The following is an 18,694-nucleotide window of genomic DNA, read 5'->3' on the forward strand; positions in this document are numbered from 1 at the left end:
AAAAAGACAAAAACTAGAAAAAGAAATTCAAAGACCACATTACAGAACACTTGAATAACAACTGGGGCAGATAAATCAAAAAACAATGTGTAATAATGCCGGAACAAGCCCCCCAAATGTAACACTCATTGAATCAATATGAGAAGTATTTCCCCCCCAAACAAACAATGGTCTATCTGCCTTGTAGTTTTACGTTATAAAGTACCGACTGAATTCATGCCAAGGCTCAAAACATCTTCCTTCACTATAGCTGCTGTGACCAGAGACGGACAGTTTCATACACTACACGTGTTATAATGACCACATTAGTCCATTTATCATACGTTTCTTCTAATAATACAATATATTAAATAAAAAGAATAGGCTAAATCTCTCACGACAAAGCTATGCAGATTATCATAGAAACTGATGACAAGACAATCTATCGACACACAGGCACAGTGCACAAGCTTGCAGGCAGGAAATGGAAAAGAAATCTTTGTAGTTTTTTTTTTCAATAGTACAAAATGCTTTTTAGAGTTTTCATTCATTTTCTGCTTCAAAAGCACAACCCAAAAGTACGAAGCCAGACCTTTGATCTGCTTTCATGCGAGGAAGAAACGGAGCCGTTTCCCCCCCACTAAACAAATAAGAGTCGTAAATTTAGCTCAAGATCTGAAGGTTCACGGATCCTCAACCCTTGGCTGAGAATCAACAGTTCTGCTGGCAGTTTGTTCTTTTTGAGGAAGTTGTCTTTTATTAAATACATGTTATTAATGAATACCATCACTGTGGTAAGGCAGAGACAGACTGATTATATTCGATCATAAAATGGGCCAAATGTGATCTGATCATGCTGTTGATGTGTTTGTGGGATTCTCTCTCAATCTCTTCCCCCCCCTGCAGCTGTCTGTGGGTTAATCCTGTATCTTTCATAACCATAGCAAACATGGTTACAACCCAAAACATTGAAGTCTGTTTTAATCAATGCTAGCGTATCTGTGAGAGATGAAACATCCCTGTAGGAGACAAAGTGAAACAATAAACCTTGTAAACAAAACTTCACCACCACTTGCAGGTCAGACATGCAGAACAAGCGATTAAATGAGACACGCCTGCAACTTAAGAGCCCAAACTAAAAGAAATGCAAACAGTTTTACATTTGAACAGTAGAACATGAAAATAAGAAAAATAATTTCTATATATAGTCAGGGTTTTTATTTTTATTTTTCCTTTCACATTTCTCATAATAATCAAAAACTTGTGCGCAACTGCAATTCAAACTAAATGCACGGAACAGAAAGTAGAGTCTAATTTCATGTATTTACCGAGCGATCATGAGAATAAGAGATTGTCCTTAATCGTCCTGACGGGTTAAATAAAACAACAATAAAAAAATAAAATAAAGCTCTTTTGATCTAAAGATAAACTTCTCGGGTGTAGTAAACATTTCTTTATGAATGAAACCAGAAACTGAAAGTACTGTCAAAGTGCGCTCTAACCGATCAATACATGTGTTGTTTTGAATATGTAGTTAAGGGCACTGGAAATCAAAACTCCTGCAGTGTTTCTCGCTCGTTGCTGCTGCAAAATGTTTTGTGTTGTGTTGGGGTTCCCCCGGCCCATCATGCTTTGCTCTCAGTGGTATTTGTCTGTGTGACACTGTTGTGTTCTGCAGCGATCTCCGTCACGGCGTTTGATAAGTCTGCCTCCTGCCGTTTGCCTTTATCGTCAGAAAAAATATTCCTGCAATAGAAAAGTGCAAAATTAGAAATCTGGTCACCTCTGGGTAGAAAACAAAAAATATCAGCAAACAATGACACCTTCACCCAATATGTAAGAAGACGATGTTTGTATTTAGAGGTCTTCTTACATATTTCTTCACCACCTTGACAACAGTCAGATAAAATCAAATACACAGATAATGACGTAACCGCATCGTCGACTAACCTTCCTGATCCAAAACAGTGTTGAGCAAATATGAACTATTTATCAGTTCTACTTCAAAGAGACTAGGACGGCACAGTAAAGGAGCCCTGTGCTTGTGGTGTGAGACATCCATGTGAAGCTCGGGATCTAGGTCCTGCCTGCAGCTCTTTTCCTCTCTTCTGCAGTTCAGAGCAGGAAAACACCGGCTAAACTTTAGCCGAGCTGGTAACCAGTTAGGCAACGCTCAGAGGCATTCAGTTACTGCCTGAGACAAAGCGCTCTGTCCTTGAAATGAAGCCCCTTTCAGACATGAAAAATGAAACATTACCGGATTCATCTACCCGTTTAAGTGATACTGTTTTATCATTCAGATATATAGGCGTTTGTTTTTTACGGCTTAATTCAGACAGGACAGGAGTGTGAAGGAAAAAGCCACAAAAGCTTGTGCGATATTGCCATCTGGTGCTCGAGAGGTAGTAGTGGCACCACTGAGCAGGGGAGCAATGGTATCAAGGGAAACCTTTTCTGTTCTCTTAACAGGATGCATCAGTGATTGAATTTATTTCCCCGTTGAAGCCTTCATTTATGACCGTCGCGAGAGGGACGCTCAACCCCAATAAATGTGATGAATTTTAACATTTATTTGAGAATTGTACTGTATATTTTCCAATGTCCAACAGGTCGGATTACTGTTGTTCTCGGAGGGTTATTAAAACATTTAAACTGCTTAATTTACAGTGTTTCCTGGTTTAATAAACTTACATTTTCTTTTCTCTGATAATTAACATTTGTGACAGTGCTCGTAAGAAGGTGGAACAAAACGTGCATCTAACTTCTCTCTGCGTGTTCGACTTTCTAACGCGGTGCGCTCGAATAGAAGTAGTTCTGTCACACTCAGGTGGAGGGAAACGCCGGGCCGTCATAGAGGGCGAGACGGGATAATCAAATAAATCATATCGCTGCACACTTTCAGACCGTCTCGGCTGGAAGGTATTCATAGCGATGCACACAGAGAGATAGTTGTGTAACAAATGAAAGTGAGCTTGAAAGAGAAAAGTTCAAACCCCGCTTGCTTTCTCCCCTCTGCACGTTGGATTGTCAGTTTCGATTAGTTTGTCGGAAAGATGTCTGTTGGGGGGGGGGGGGTTGAAGCTGTTGAACTAAAGTGCCTGTCAGAGTGTTGAAGCACACTGGCAGCTTTAATCTGACAGCATATGGGCTCGTAATATTGTCCTTGTGACTTTTACACTTACTTCAGCTGTGAGACAGACATGGAAAATTGCTTCACATTTATGTAACAAGGTGCATGTCTGAAAGGGACTGAGCTATTCTAGTGGGGAATGTTGCAAAAAAAGTGGAGACTGTTACACACACAAGCAGAAAAATACAGAACCATCATACCACTCGTCTATCACAATCCACAACTAATAACTCACCCAGTGTCATTACCACAGTTTACCATTACAATATTTCATATTGTGTGGTCAATGGCAAGATGCGGTGGTGAATGAATGGGCATACAAGTTACAAGCACACACTCACACAAACACACAGATAAACCTCTAGAGGGAGCCGTACTCATCGTTGACAGGAGGAGCAGTCTTGGCCAGAGTCTCTGACGCCTCCAGAACTGGGCCAGAGGGGGGGAGGTCTGCTCCGTCTCCATTGGGCAGAGAGGGGGCAGAGGGCGGGCTCTCTAAGCTAATAAGGTATGCGGGAGGCGGAGAGGGTCTTTCTGTACCGTTTGTCAGCTCTAACTCTACGTCTGCACCTATGGGCCTCACGTCGGGGGCTAGGAAATTGTACCTGTCGGACGGCGATGTGAAGAGATCATTTGAAACCGGCGCCACAACAATGGAGGGAGTAGAAGAAATACGAGTGACAGGTAACGGAGAGGGGACGTCTGCAACTAGAGGGGCAGATTCTTCAGCATCCAGGGCTTTAAGAGCACCTTGGATCATTGAAGGAGCGCTAGTTGCAGCATCTTTGGCAGCGTTATCATCAACAGTTTGCTCAGCAGGTTTATTTGGAGTGTCAAAGGCAGTTAGGCTACTCCCACTCGGGTCTGAGGCAGTTGTATCAGAATCAGGGTCTGCTTTTGGAGGGGCATTGGTTGCTAGAGTGGCGGCGGTGTGCGCTGGCGTCTCGGTGTCTGTGGCTACGGTGTGTTGCTGTATGGGAAGCTTGTTGACGGGCGGCCTCGGAGCACGCTTCTTGGTGTCAAGTGATGGAGAGGATGAAGAGGAGGACGCGGCCAGTGGAGACACAGGCGGGCTAGCTTTAGCGTTCAGAGCTGCAAGTTTAGGCGAGTGTCTACGCTTCGGTGGTATCGGCGTCCCAGATTTTTGAGCTGTAGTCCCTTCAGGGGAACAAGCCGGATCGGGTATTTTCTCCGGTTCTTCCGGGTTGTTACTTCCTCTCTGTTCTACTAACGGGGCCATTTTAGCTTCGATGGCAGAGGTGGAGATGAGGGGAGTCGGAGGGGCCGTGTTCGACTCTGGAGTCGAGGCCGGAGCCAGGACAGGGGTGGGTGAGGGGTCGTTGGCCGGGGTAGACAGACTACAAGTGAGGGTAGTGGTCTCGCTAGAGGGGCTGTCCTGAGCGGGGTCAATTGTTGCAGTGGCTGTGTCAGAGTTGGTGGCTACGGAGGAGAGGGAGTCCAGTGCCAGAGCAGCAGTGTAAGCCGCCAGCCTGAGAGAGCAGGGAGAGAACAGAGACACACAGACTAGACACCAGGGTGACTGTGACAGAGGAAGGGTGGCCTCGGACGAGAGCATGCAGAGGGATTAGTCGGCTTTAGAAATTCACACATACATCGACAAAGCAACTAAAAAACAGAAACGTTTAAGCCCAGCGAGAAAAAGAAACAAAAGAAAAAGAGGGCGTCATGCTGTGAGTGGACATCAAAGGTTACATCCCATACACACATCAACATGGAGCACACTGACTCGGACAACTAATGTACAAAAAAAAGAAAAAGTCTTCTTGCCGAAAACTACAGAACCACGCAGTACCACCTATAAAGGGTTAAACAGTACCAGTGACAATCTCATACGGTGTCATCTAATTCCTCCAGACTGCTGATAATGAGAGATGGCTTGCTGAGGTTGTCAAACGGCTTCATATGAGTTGACCACACTCAAGAGGACAAAAAGCCTCTCTGTGTCTTTAACTGGTATTGCTTCAACCTTGATACAATGAGACAGAAACTCTCCAACGGCTGGAGAAGAAACACAAAGTGCAGTAATCCCTCTGACAGGGAATAAAAACGGAAAAGCAACACAGTTCAGTGGACTCCACCCAAGAATGACCTGAACTTTTTTTTTAAAGAGTTTCAAATTTTGTCCTGTTGAATAAGATAATTATTCTTTGAAGTGGAGTGCATTGTACAACAGCTAAAGAGACTTGAGCGGTACAAAGGCTTTGGGCTGTACGTCGGTTTTTACTCACTCTGGCTCTGTGAGAGGTGTGGTTTCATTGGGTTCTGTCGGTCCTGCTGCGTTATGATTGGCTGTGCACTCCTCCTCTGTTCTGACTTTCACTATTGACTCCTTGGACTCACCTTTCCTGCAGGACACAGAGAGACATATCCTGTTAAATAGGACATAGGACAGTCATCATATCCGCCACAATGAGCGGCGAGAAGAGGCGATACGAGAGAAGTAGACAGTAATTACGTCAACACAGAAGACTGTGAGTGGATTATCTTTTCAACTTAGTCACAGTCTGAATATTCGAGTTTGCTACAAGTACAGGAGGCTGTGCTGCATGTAGCACAGATCAATACACAGGGAAAATTTCCACTCAAATTGATTTTAAAACTGCCTTATTGTGCACAAGAGAGTACATGTTCAATGCACTTAAACCCAGCATCCTTTATATTTTGAGTGAAAGAGGGACTCCACTCTTAAAACGTCATCTCATTTATGTGCTCTTTTCTTTGATTTGTGTTTTTTTTCCTGTTCCTGCGGATACCGACTGAGTGGACCATAATGCACTGCAGTCGCAAGATGTTGATTTTGCTCAAGAGGCACAATGTTTGTTTCTTTAATGGAAAACCCTTCCCCAGTTAGCTCTTGCGTTATCAGCCTCAACATAAAACCTTCAGCTCAGATTCTTAATCTTCTTCAATGTCAGCCCTTAAAGGCCTTCTGGGGAATGTAGGAAGTCACTGATTGAAATGGAAGTAGAAGTACAGTAGATACAACAACAAGAGCTTGATAAGAACAATGCCTGGAATACATTTGTCACAGAATGATAACAGTTTAACAAGAATGACATGATAATCTTTCTTCTTCAAACCTGGAATTCTTTTTTATTTGAACTAAGATATTTTGGCTACTTGGGGCAGTGCAACAAGCTGTAAACACAACACCAACAGTTGTCTGCACATCCAGCAGACACTTAGCAACATTAGCATTGACTTGGAGTCGTGTGTCTGGCCACCTGATGAACACATTTCCACCTGCTAATAATATATGATGTTTATCTGGAAGTGTTATGTGGATATGCAGGGTGGATTCATTTCTTAATGCAGTCACGGTCAACAGATTTCATGTACAGCTGGCTTAGATCCCATCACAATGGATCCCAAAAACAATGCATTCTGTTTGCATTAGGACAGCCATGTTAATGCCTGGTTTAAACAGGGTACAATGTTCACTCTCCTTAAAGCTCTGTTTTGGTCTCCTCTAACTCTTTAGCTGCTAAATGCTCCAATATTCTCACCATGTATTTGCTATTTGTGTCTGTCTGGCGTTTGGTGCCGGGCAGGTAGCGTACAGTTTGTTTATGAGAGCTTTTTTTTGGCTGAAACCATGCGGATGACATCAGTTACACTGAAACAATGCCGTAAAGTTTCGGGCTGCAAAAACCAAACAGTTATCAGAAAGATACCAAAGAAAAAAGTGAGGTGGAGCTGAGGGGAACAGCTGAGTGCGGTGATTATTCTCAGTGTTTGTAATTACAAGACCCATTTATCAAATTACACAGTCAACTGATCCATTGTTAATAAAGAAATTGTATTAGCAACTTTAACAACCTCTCAGTTGCCAGTTTGTGAAAATAAATTGCATTTATGAAGAGATTAAAAAAGAAGACTGTGCCCTACAGTATAACTGAACTTTGAATCTGGCCAACGGTAACACTGATCAGCATGTAAACTGTTGTCACTGATACTCACATGAAGGCTGCCTTGCCCTCCTCCACGTTGTGCCCTTTGCTCCCTGTGCCCGATTTACCGCAGAGGCACATGATGAGGCCACATTTGTTGACAAAGTAACAGGTGACGTCCACAGCTAGCAGCAGGAGTAGAAATACTACAACAAGGATCCCTGCCCAGAGCATGATGCCCATGGAGAGCGCTGCCTCCTCACCCAGATCTGCCAGACAAGAGACAAGAGGGGGAGCTGAACAACTGTGGCGTGACGCAGTTTTATAGAAACAGCCAGGAACAACTCAATAAATAAAAGTGCAGCTATGCTACTGTCAGCACAAATACTTCCATAAAACAGAAACAACTCACCTGTTACGAGCACCGATACGTTCTAGTTGTCTCGGCATCAATTAGATGCAGTGTGATGTTTGTGTAGACTGCGCTGAATGACTAGTGTTCAATTAGTTATTTTATGGCGTTAAAAACACACAAAGAAATATATATAAATATATATAGTCATCCAATTTATTTGGTATTAGAAAGAAGAGCAAATCAAAGTGTACACTGCGTTGCTAGTTACCCAGAAATACAGAATATTTCCTGGACAAAATGAACGTGAGGCTTTTCTTAATATCACAAAAGGCTATGATGCATCTTTACCGTTTGTGTGAAGTCAACTCTCTAAAATATCCTCTCTGTTTCTAGATACAACTCTTTAGACACCAATAATTAATCAAGATCTGCTAGAGAATAAAATGCAGCTGAGTAAAGCACCCTCCAATATAAATGTATAAAAACAGGTATTTTTTGAATTATATTTGATACAATTACATGCATGAGAAATATCTGGACATTTGTCTTAGTAAACACCATAAAAATAACAGTTTTCTTTTGATGACTCCAATATTGTTATTACAAACATTTTTCAGTTAAGTGTTTCTGTTTTTAATAATGTAAACATGAATGTTACAAACCGTTACAGTACATATGCATCATTTTGTGAGCGATTAAAGGATATAATAGTATTTATGTAAACGGACAGGCGCAGCTCTCAGCCTTCATTCTGTTCTAAGTGCTATTTATTCTAATATAACCTCATTTCAGTGCCACTATTGTTCGTTACTGTAAACTGGCGGTCCTCTCTGTTGTCTAGTGCTGAGCTGTTCAAATGGTGAGCAAGGTGAATCTGTGGGAGGCCGAGGATTTCCACTGCCTTTGGTTCAGCATGTCTGTTCTGAAGCCACACAGCACCCAGAACAGAGACACGTCTGTCATAGACAAAGTCTGTTTTTAAGAGTGAAAGCGTCCAAAGAGACAAGCCAGGCCAGAGAAAGGCGAGCTCTCCTCTACAGTTACGGAGAGAATTCCCCCACGACAACTATGAGAGCAGGAACACAGTGATGAGGGACATGATGAGTGATACCACAGTGGATGTCACAGATGAACAGCCCTGTTTGGCTGAGGGGCAGCACAACCCCCGACCACACCATAATGCACACAGGGCGAGACGGAAATGTTCACGTGGTCCACCCCACCAATGTCCAGAACCGGGCAAGAGAGCAGGAACATTGAGAGAAAGGGGGTCAAAAGAGAGAAAGGGAGAGAGAATACAGGACAGAAGGAGGGGGGGAATGAAGGGAAACAAAGAGGAAAAAAGAGAAAGGGCGGGGAAAACAGAGGAAGAAGAGAAGTGAAAATGTGTCAAAAGTGAAAAAAAAAGAAACTGATTTCTTGTATTGAGGGAGGGAGAAAAAATACAGCAACACATCAAAGCAAAAGCACAGCACGAAGGGGAAAAACTACACCGTGTGGACTAGATGGTGACTCATTGGTGGGTGAGTGGAAAATGCTTTAGATTGGAAAATGAATTAGAAAAGAAGAAGCGAGAGGAAGACATAATGGTTCTGTGGCGATGTTTCAGCAAAGCACTCGGCAGCGTCTAGCACCTAAAGGGAATCTGACAAGCTGTGAGTTTGTTTGTTTTTGTGTGCGAATGGTGAAAACCTTCAGCTGCAGTTAAGCCCTCGAGGTACAAGTTAATCAGTGGTTATCAAGGATCAATTTAAAGGCTGCTTCCACACAGGGACAAACTATCCACTCTAGCTGCTATTTTAGCAGTAAACAAAGCTAAAGGAAAACTACTGTCGTTTCACCCTCCGTGGATGGAGCCTGTCCCAGTTCTGCGAGCGCAAACTCAAGCTCCTTTAGCAAGGCCTGTCAAAACTATAAAGTGTAAAAATTCAGCCGGAAAAAAAATTTCTGGCTCACCCGCCGTCCAGGAAATCAAATTTGTCCTGTAGATTTATTTAGTTGCCGTTCACCTTTCAGAGCTAGAGAGTTACAAATAGAACGTCACACTCTGGTTTGGAGCTTTGAGTTTGGCTCCTCAGTTCTCTGGCTGTTTAGTTCCAGTTTAGTGCGAGTGACCTGAGGGAGGGTACCTGGGATGGCGTCGGGCTCTGTGGACGTCCTGAAGGACATGGTGGCTGGCTGGGACTTGCCCTTCTGATTCTCTGCCACCACGAAGACACTGTACTCTGTGTCCCACTCCAACCCGCTGAGAACCACGTAGTCGCTGCCGCTGGGCAGACGGATTTCTGGTTTCCACTCCGACACCTGTATCTAAGGACACACAGAGATATGTACAGTGCATGCTTTTAGGGCTGACACTAATGATTATTTTCATTATCGATCCATCGACAGTTTATTTTCTTGAGTAATTGATTTTAAATCCCACTGTGACGTCTTCAAAGTTTGCCACGATGTAAGAAAAGGAAAAGCTTCTAAATTCTCACATTTGTGAAGCTTGAGTTATCAAAATGTTTGGCTCAATGGATCATCGATTATCAAAATAGTTGCCAATTAATTTTCTGTCAAATTCACCTATTCATTTATCACCTAATTGTATCAGCTCTACATGCATTACAATTAAGGCTTGAACAGAACAGAATTAGACATTTTTATATTTTAAATAATGTTTTTTAATTAAGATGTCAGAATTCAAAAACATAATACAGTGGCATTTTGCTTTAAAACATACTTAAATGATAAACAATCGATTATCAAAGTATTAGCTTCAGTTGATGAGGACTAATCATTTCGGCTCTAATCGCTAATACTCACTGGTTTATAGCGGACGAGATAATGTAAAATGGGCGAGCCGCCGTCGTCCTGCTTGATCCAGCGGATTCTGAGAACGTTGCCTTTGGGTTGAAGTGCCCCTTCGAGTTTGGGAGGATTGGGATTCCCTACAGGCACACAGGGGCAAGTTAGATGTTATTTAAAGTCTCACTGAAAAGATGCAGAGAGCGACAGGGTTATCGTATTGGAGGAAGAGTCTATCAGTCCACCAGCACCTTTAGAATATATAGCAAAGCAAAACCAAAACTTTGATTCGAAATAAAAGTCACAACTTTGAATATGGCCTCTTTGTTGTCGGGCCTTTAAGTCACTTGCCCTTCCTTAATTGCCAGCCGCAAGACGGTATGTCTCAAGTCTGAGACTAATTACCAAATGACACACAGCCACATGCTTATCTGATTCAGTCCGAGTTGCTGAGTGACATTCACCCAGTGTCATACAAGGCTTCAGGGGAAAAGGTTATTTCTCATTGACTGAAATGTTGATGTAAGATATGCATTTAACAGCATAATAAAGAGATTTATCTATAAAGATAACCACAAGGTGGAACGCTTGAGCTGTAAATGTTTTCAGCATCTCAAACTTATTTCCACAATCAATGTTTAAACACAAATAACACAAAACAATTAAGTCAAATTGAAATGTAAGACAATTGATTAATTTATCTAATCGTTAGTTTTTTTGTATCCACCACAGACAAAGTGTCTGATTGGGCTTATCTGGCTTGTGGAGTTCCTCAGGGGTCAATCCCGGGACAAGTCTTATTCTCCCTTTAGGACGTATTATCCGTCTGTTTGTCTCTGATTATTGCTATATCAATGATATACAGATTTATGTATCGTAAAATCTGTGGCTGAATGTGTCTGAATGGGACCAGTGCATGGATGTCTCCTCGTTCTGCAGTAAGTTCTCGCCCCAAATCAGACTTGAAATTTTGCGTCAGCTTTTACTAAAGGCTTCCAACTAAAAGTTGGTTTACTTCGGGGGTCATTTTTTCATTCCAAATTGAACTCTGAGAAACATATCAAGTCAGTTATTTAGTCTTGTTATATTTTAAATAAAAAACATTGCCATTGAATGGCGCCTCTTCTCTCCACCTTGAAGGAATCATCCATTGTTTGTCTGCTCGCGTCTCACCTATTGTAATGCGCCTTATTCTTTTGTAAGCCAAGAAGCTGTAGCCCGTCTACAATATGTTTAAATTTGTGCTGCATTATTACTAACGAAGGTAAGTGCTGTAATCAAAATCTCACCAATTATTTTGAAAGTGTTTCACAATTTGGCTCCATGTGGCTCTCATTCTGGCAGTCAGATTAGCAAACTCTTTAAAGACTCATTTAAAAAAGTAAAAAAAGAAACTCTTGCCCTGATTTGTATTATTCGTTAACAATCTTTTCTTTTTCTTTTCTTTCTTTTTTGACGCACATTTGAACCCTGGCTTAGAAAAACGCTACATAAATAAAGTATTAACTACTAACAGACAACAAGAAAGAGGTTTTGAATGGTTATTGTTCATACTCTGAAAAGTCAGATTGCCTTGAAAACCCTGTTAAAATCGGCCCAGGTTAGTTGATATAGCCTTTAATGCAGCCTAAGGTTAAACATGATGATAAACAATATGGAGGATACGATGCACAGGGTAGCTATTGCTCTCAGCATGAATACTACAAACTCTTGATTGAGAACCAGAGCAAACTGCTGATAAGAGGCAGTATGTTTGCAGCTATGTGGGGATAATGATTCTCCTCTGAGTAGAGGAAACACTGTTTATTTCACACTTGATTTATAGGAACACACCCTGAAAGGAGGAGAGGTAGCATCCCTTTAGGTAGCGTGCTATCAACTCATAGTGATGCTGATATTAAACACTCTTGACTGTTATATATTACCGTGCAGACAGCTCTGGCTCTCTCTCATTTATCCTGCTGAGGCAAATGTCTACATGACTGATTAATGGGTTTGAGGTAGACGTATATTACATGATTGCATAGAAGCAATTAATGTGTTGTTTAACTGTGGGATTCTCCGGCTAAAGTGAGGGGTCTTCTTTCAAAAAAATCTGCGACAATAAGTTACCTTCTGCAGAACGGAGGGGGACCATCAGAACCATGAGATCCAAATAACAGTAACATGAAATGACACATGTGAGTGTTTGAAAGAGGAAGGAGGACATGAAAGACAGAACAAAAAAAAACCGTGAATGACCTGGAGACAAAGACGTGGAGTCACAACACAGCTTCTCCTTACTAATAAAGACACAATCCCTCTGCTGGGTTCTCAATGTGAAAAGTGCAGTAGACATCTAACAGCCTTGTCCTCTTGACTTTAGAGACTTTATCATTTGAAAGGAAACTGATTAATCAATGCTGAGGGACCTTATCCAAATGTAAACATTCACAAATTACACCAAATAGCTGGAGCCAGAGGGGAGACGTGCAGCTTCTCAAACGCAGAGTTCATAACACTGGCATTGAGTGAATTAATTTACAAGATGCAAATCAAAATGATATTAATATTCATATTTGGACAACTCAGCTGTCAAATCAAAGAATGTGAGTGAGATAAAAGCATACAGGTTACAGACACAGAAGACTTTGCATTTATAATCAGGCCACACAAGGTCACAGTATCTAGAAGAATATACATGTGCTTTGCTTTAAAGTCGTTATAAATGCAGCTAATCAGTAGGGGTGGGGGGGTTATCCTGCAGGGATAGACACAGCTAAGGCAGTAAAAACTAAGCATCTATTATCCTCTCTACAGAACAAACCTGTGTCTTCAGTGAAAAAAGGAAAAATGCCGTCTAGGGACATAAAAGAGAAGATATCAGGCAATCAGAATCGGTTGTCTGCACAAGTGACTACCTGTATCTCTGTAATAACACTTCACTGGAGAGTTTAGTGAGACACATTCCTGCCAGACTGCACCAGGGGAGCAAGGAGAAACAAAACATTTCATAAAATGATTTCCACATTTAAGGTTAGAACGAGACGAGTCTGCACACATGAAACTGAAAGGCTGTTCTGAGACAGCTTCAAAACGAAGTAAAAGTGTTTTTCTTTTTATGAACTTGTATTTCAAGAAAAATGCTGCAGGAACATTACTGCAGCTGTTCCAATTAGTTTTAAATGATCAATTCAACGGACATCAAACAATCTTCAGTGTAAGAAGCTGCTATTTCAAAATGTAAAATAAAAAAACCCATTTGATTTGGACCGCTGTCTGAGTCCCCAATTAGCAATTAATGAAACATCAACCAGAAATATTTGAAGTCAAGAAATAATACAAAACACTGATTGACTGACTTCGCAATGGCTTTGGATGTCAATAGCAGAGAGACGGTTGAGTTAAGACAAAGACGAGACAATGCTCTAAAAGCGTAATAATGAAAAATAAACTTGCTGTGTCGATTAATAACAAAGAAGCTATTTTATTCAGGGATTTTTCCAATTTGATACTGATGAACAGCGCTTTAATTAAAGCACCTAATACACAGTCAGTGAAACATAAACTGAGCTGAACAAAAAGAGATGAAGCACTTACTTTTGTAAGTGTAGCCTGATGGTTTACAACAGACAGATGAGCAAATGGATGAAAAAATAGATGATTAAAATGATGAAATGAACATATGAGGAGCTGATCAGCGTGTGGACAACAATGAATCATTTCCAAAATATTCAATATGAAGCCAAGCGGGTGGTGCAGTTTCTCTTCCAAAAACATCCATCCCCAACCAACAGAGGGGGCTAAACACTAAACAATGCTCGAGATTCACTACAAGGCTGTTTTTTAAAAGGACTGAGGGATAATTCTGTTTCATATTCAAATTCATGGTTTGAAAGCACGCTATGAGCTAATCAAAATACTATAAAACTGTGGATTTGTAATGATTGTGCGACTGGATCCAAGTGCAACCTATGTGATGACATCACAGTGCAAATTAATGTGCAAAACAGCAAAATGATGTTGAACCAGTGGGACTGTTTCCTGAGTTCTTAGATTTTTAAGGATCCTCAATGGAAAAAAACAAAACAAACAAAACAAGGAGGTCAGCGAGTTGGTTCCTGTGGTCAGTTTTACTCCTGAACAAACAAACAAAAGAACTTGGAAGAGGACAAACTCAGACTGAAAATACACTGTTGGAAGCTTTTGTGGCGCTGTCCAAACAGTCTCAATGCTAAAGTGTGTGTGTGTGTGTGTGTGTGTGTTGCTGTCCAGCAGCTGACTACACTTCATTGAGTTTATAGATCAGCTATGGGATGGACAAGCACTTCCCACTCCAAGACCTAGAGGAGAGGACTTCAGGTAATGTGTTTGTGGAGACGGGGGGGGCGATAAAAGCTCTACAGCGTGCTTTAAACTGAGCAACATGCGCCACTTACGGACAGGCTTTGTCTTGAAGAACTCAGCAGGGCTGCTTTCACCTTCACCCTTGCCGTTGATGGCTGACAACTTCACTTCGTAGCCGGTCTCTGGCTTCAGGCCTGTGATAGTCGCCTCACTGGTGTACCCTGTTACAATATATCAGAGGCAGTGCAATCCCTGTTGAGAACACCTTCATAATTGTGATTAGTGGTGAAACAAACACACCCCCAGTTGCATAATTAATTCCATCACGAGTAAACAGCGATTAGCTCAAATCTCGTTTCATTCCAACAATGTTTAAACAGATAAATCTATTTAGCGACGGACTAAAAGGTCGAAACACAGCATACACAGAAACAGAAATAACTCACAGCTGTTTCAAAGCCACCATCATCATGTATAGATTACTTTCTTTCCTCTTATTATTGTCTATTTGTCTTGTGTTACACTATATAATAACAGTTCTATATGAAAATATTTCATTCAGGGTCATCTGTGCTTTTATAGAAATCAAATGTAATGTTTTATACGACCTCAACAAAACAAAATGTAATACCCTTCCCACAGCAGAACAAATCTACATTAGGACTGACTGGTAAGTAAATACATTTATGATGTAAAACATCTCTGTGTTCGAATGTTACGCATTACATGAAACAAAAACCTTCACATAAACAAAACCTTCAACAACACATTTTGTTAATTACAATTTGCTAAAAAAAAACTTTTCTCCAAAACATCTTTTTTTTAATTTGCTTTGTGTTCTTACCATCTTGGACTTCATAGACCTGCTGCACCCAGCTGCCCCTCTCCTGAGCCCTCCACTCCGCTCTGTATTTCAGGACAGTAACACCTCCGGTGGATTCTGGCTCCTCAAACTGGATCAGTGCCGTGGTGGAGAAAGGTCTCACCTCACTGATGGATGGAGCCGATGGCACCTCTGGTAAAGGGAGGAAATGTTCAGCGATTACAACTAAAACTGTGAGATTGCAGCACGCCGACGCTGTCAGACTCCATTGTTCCGTCACACTAACAGGCCGAGCTCACCAACAGTCCAAAATGCATCTGAAACGGCTTCAGCTCTGTAAGAAATGTACCCTTTGTGACATGAATGCCATTTCTCAGACACTGAACTCTTTGACATTACCTCAGAAAATAACAGTAAAGAAAGGTAGAACAAAAACATTCAAATGCTCCTATGACAAGTACCAGCTAATCTCAAGCCAGCCTTCAATGATGATAGTTGCACAAAGAAAACCACAGACCTTTTAAAAAAGCAAAACCATGAGAGATTTTGATTGTGATTTCAGCTGGGAAAAAAAAAGGTTTTCTTTGTAGTCAGCTAAGCACAATGTAATGTTTCAATATAACGGTGTTGGTGTTGAAGGAGATAAAAGAATCAAGGCTTTAGTGGTTACTATGCCTTCCTAAAGCTCGTGTTTGTAGAGAAAAAGTCTGGCCTGCAGTTCACATAATCGATTGGACGATTGATGACTCATTCACTTTCAAGGAAGTCAAGTTTAATGATCAAAACAACCAAACATTGGTTTACCTACCACTGAACTTTCTATTTGAGAGGAAATTACAATTTAAATCACTGAGATTGGCCATCAGAGTACTGGTAGCTGTTCTGAATTCTTACAGATCAGTTTTGACTCACTTTGATCTTTGAAATGAAAAGGCACACTGTGACTACCGTGGCTGCCCTTGTTTTCAACTCATTTGTTTGAGGCTTAAGAGTGCATTATCTCTCTGCTCTCTGTACCATTTGTCTAATGTGTTGTTGAATGTATCAGCTGGTGGTGAGTCGATGTTACAGTGAAATGTTCATTTAATTCCTAATACACACACTATCCCTTGGATGTGCACGATAATACATTTCTTTTAACACTAAGTGAAATCCTCAGAGCCGCAGTAGTTTCCAAACATCCAGAGAGAAGGAACGTTAAATCATCAGATGTTGGCTACATCGCCTTTTCATCTAAATCTATTATCCACGAAAACAAACACTGCTCCGTGTAATCTCACAACGTGGTAGATGTTTTGGTCCAAAGCTGTTCCTGGAACCAAGAAAAGCCTTGTAATGTAATGTATGCGCGACGATGAAATTGTCTCCCGATTATTTATTTGTCAACACTAAAAACCGATGTCCTTAAGCATTCAGAGAAAGTGTACCCCCTGCATATCATAAGTCATCCTTTAAACAGCACAATTAAATCCAAAACAGCAAAAGCAATATAAATCACACCGCTGACCGGCCTGAATGAGCAGGAACTCCTTGGACTCGGTGCCGATCTCATTTGAAGCAGTGCAGTTATAGCTCCCAAAGTCATTTTCAGACTCGGGGGTTATCTGGAGGAGAAAAACAAACATATGAAGGGCAGTGTACCAAAACAGATGAACAAATGTGTGTGTCAAACACTCGGAAGGTGACCTTTTTATTTGTCCATTAGAGTAGCCTATTTTTATTTGTTGCTGTGAGCTTTCCTGCTGCTGAATTATTCATCAGTTTTTTTTTTTCCCACAATGGAGCTGAAAGAAAACCCCTTCACTCCGAGTCTATGCTCATGAAATCTTGATGACATAAGGGGTATGCGCGCGTGTCTGTGCGTGCACATGGAAGGGCTGTGTGTATGTGTGTACATTTACTTCATGAACTGTAATTTGTGGATTGAAACGCACGTGTGTGTGTGTGTGTGTGTGTATGTGTGTGTGTACCTGCAGGTAGCTGGCTGATGGACTTCTGAAGATCTTAATGTTGGTGGTGTTTGAGTTGGGGAGCTGCAGTCCATCTCTCAGCCACACAAGAGACACGTCACTGGGATGAGCCTTGACCTCACAGCTGATATTGACAGCGTTTCCCTCCCAGGTATATACTGCCACCGCACCGTGAATCTTAGGGGCATCTAGTGGAAGACATTCATGTAATTCTGCCACAACGTTTAAGGTTTTGTTGTTTTAACAGTGCCCGAAAAAAATGTGCTGTTTAAATAAAAGTGAATTCAAGTGCTCTACGTGATCAAACATGGCTTATTTTGCTCAGTTCAAAAGGGTGCATGACTAGCAAGTCGCTTTTATTACGGCACTCATGCTGTAAGCCGAAACACTTACATCAAGAGAGAAGGAAATACTGTACTCACAGCGGACCTCCAGAAATGCCGACTGATCATCCTCTCCAATGGCACTGCGTGCTGTGCACAGGTACTGACCCGCGTCTGTATACTTGACATACTTCAGAGTGAGGGAGGACACACGAGCATCACTCCTCACCACTACATTCCCATCCAGGCTCTAAATGGGAGCAGAAAATAGCTTGGTTTAGGAAAAAAACAAAAAAAAAAAACATTCCCATCAGTCAACTATTACCATAATGCACATTTACACAGAGCTCATTTCTGCGAAAAGAAGTGTCACCTGAAAAGAAAAAAAGAAGAAAGAACTGAAGAACGCCTGCCTTTAACGACCAGAAGAGACATTACGCTAATGAAAAAGGCACAGTCTGCTCTGTAAAGACGTGGAAACATAAGGACACAGTTGACAGAACAGGGGAACTTATCAATAATAGATGAAAGAAGGACTAGAAACCGCCCAGAGCCTTTCACACGGAGGGCTCACCAACTTGTGAAATATGCTGATGCATGACGCTCGACAGCAGAGCATTACCTTACATGCCACACTTGCGCTTTTATGTTGAAGACACTTGGGGCTTAAGAGTCACTGCACACAATCAGATGTTTTTAGTAAAATAACACTTTAAGTTAATGACTTGTGGTGTTTGTTTTTGGTATCGTACTGTGTGTGTTGCAATGCTCTCTGAACCCCACATCCAGCACGTGCCCCGGTTTCAGTGATGAAGGGCACACGCCAAGTCACATTGCATTCGAAACCAAAAGACAGCTGGCTAATGAGACGTGTGAATGACCTCGCTGCTCTACAGAGACCTGGTTTCATTAACTTGATATGCAGAGTTACAACATCCGACTATAAGTGGCTTCCTGACCCTCGGGGTCAACAACTCTTGTGTTGTTGTGGTTGCTGTTGGCATGTGACACTAAACTGTGGGTGTACGGTTTCAGGACCAAATTTCCCCCTTTTGAAGAAGCATTTCGTCATACGGGATAAAAC

The 18,694-nt window shown here is 41.6% G+C and overlaps 1 protein-coding gene across 1 annotated transcript in view; it reads right to left on the reverse strand.

Moving 5' to 3' along the window:
- Positions 1–1,604: 1,604 nt before the first annotated feature.
- The window catches only part of ncam1b (neural cell adhesion molecule 1b), a gene marked incomplete at both ends in the record, with an annotated part of 63,432 nt that continues 46,342 nt past the window's right edge, over positions 1,605–18,694 (reverse strand). The window contains 11 exons of the mRNA XM_079165914.1: positions 1,605–1,725; positions 3,487–4,599; positions 5,359–5,475; positions 7,091–7,289; positions 9,505–9,685; positions 10,187–10,331; positions 14,583–14,715; positions 15,339–15,509; positions 16,825–16,921; positions 17,288–17,475; positions 17,710–17,860. Of these exons, the coding sequence (XP_079022040.1) occupies positions 1,605–1,725; positions 3,487–4,599; positions 5,359–5,475; positions 7,091–7,289; positions 9,505–9,685; positions 10,187–10,331; positions 14,583–14,715; positions 15,339–15,509; positions 16,825–16,921; positions 17,288–17,475; positions 17,710–17,860 (2,616 nt within the window). The remainder of the gene's footprint in view (positions 1,726–3,486; positions 4,600–5,358; positions 5,476–7,090; positions 7,290–9,504; positions 9,686–10,186; positions 10,332–14,582; positions 14,716–15,338; positions 15,510–16,824; positions 16,922–17,287; positions 17,476–17,709; positions 17,861–18,694) is intronic.

Source organism: Pholis gunnellus (genome assembly GCF_910591455.1).
Source record: "Pholis gunnellus genome assembly, chromosome: 9".
Classification (NCBI taxonomy): Eukaryota; Metazoa; Chordata; class Actinopteri; order Perciformes; family Pholidae; genus Pholis; species Pholis gunnellus.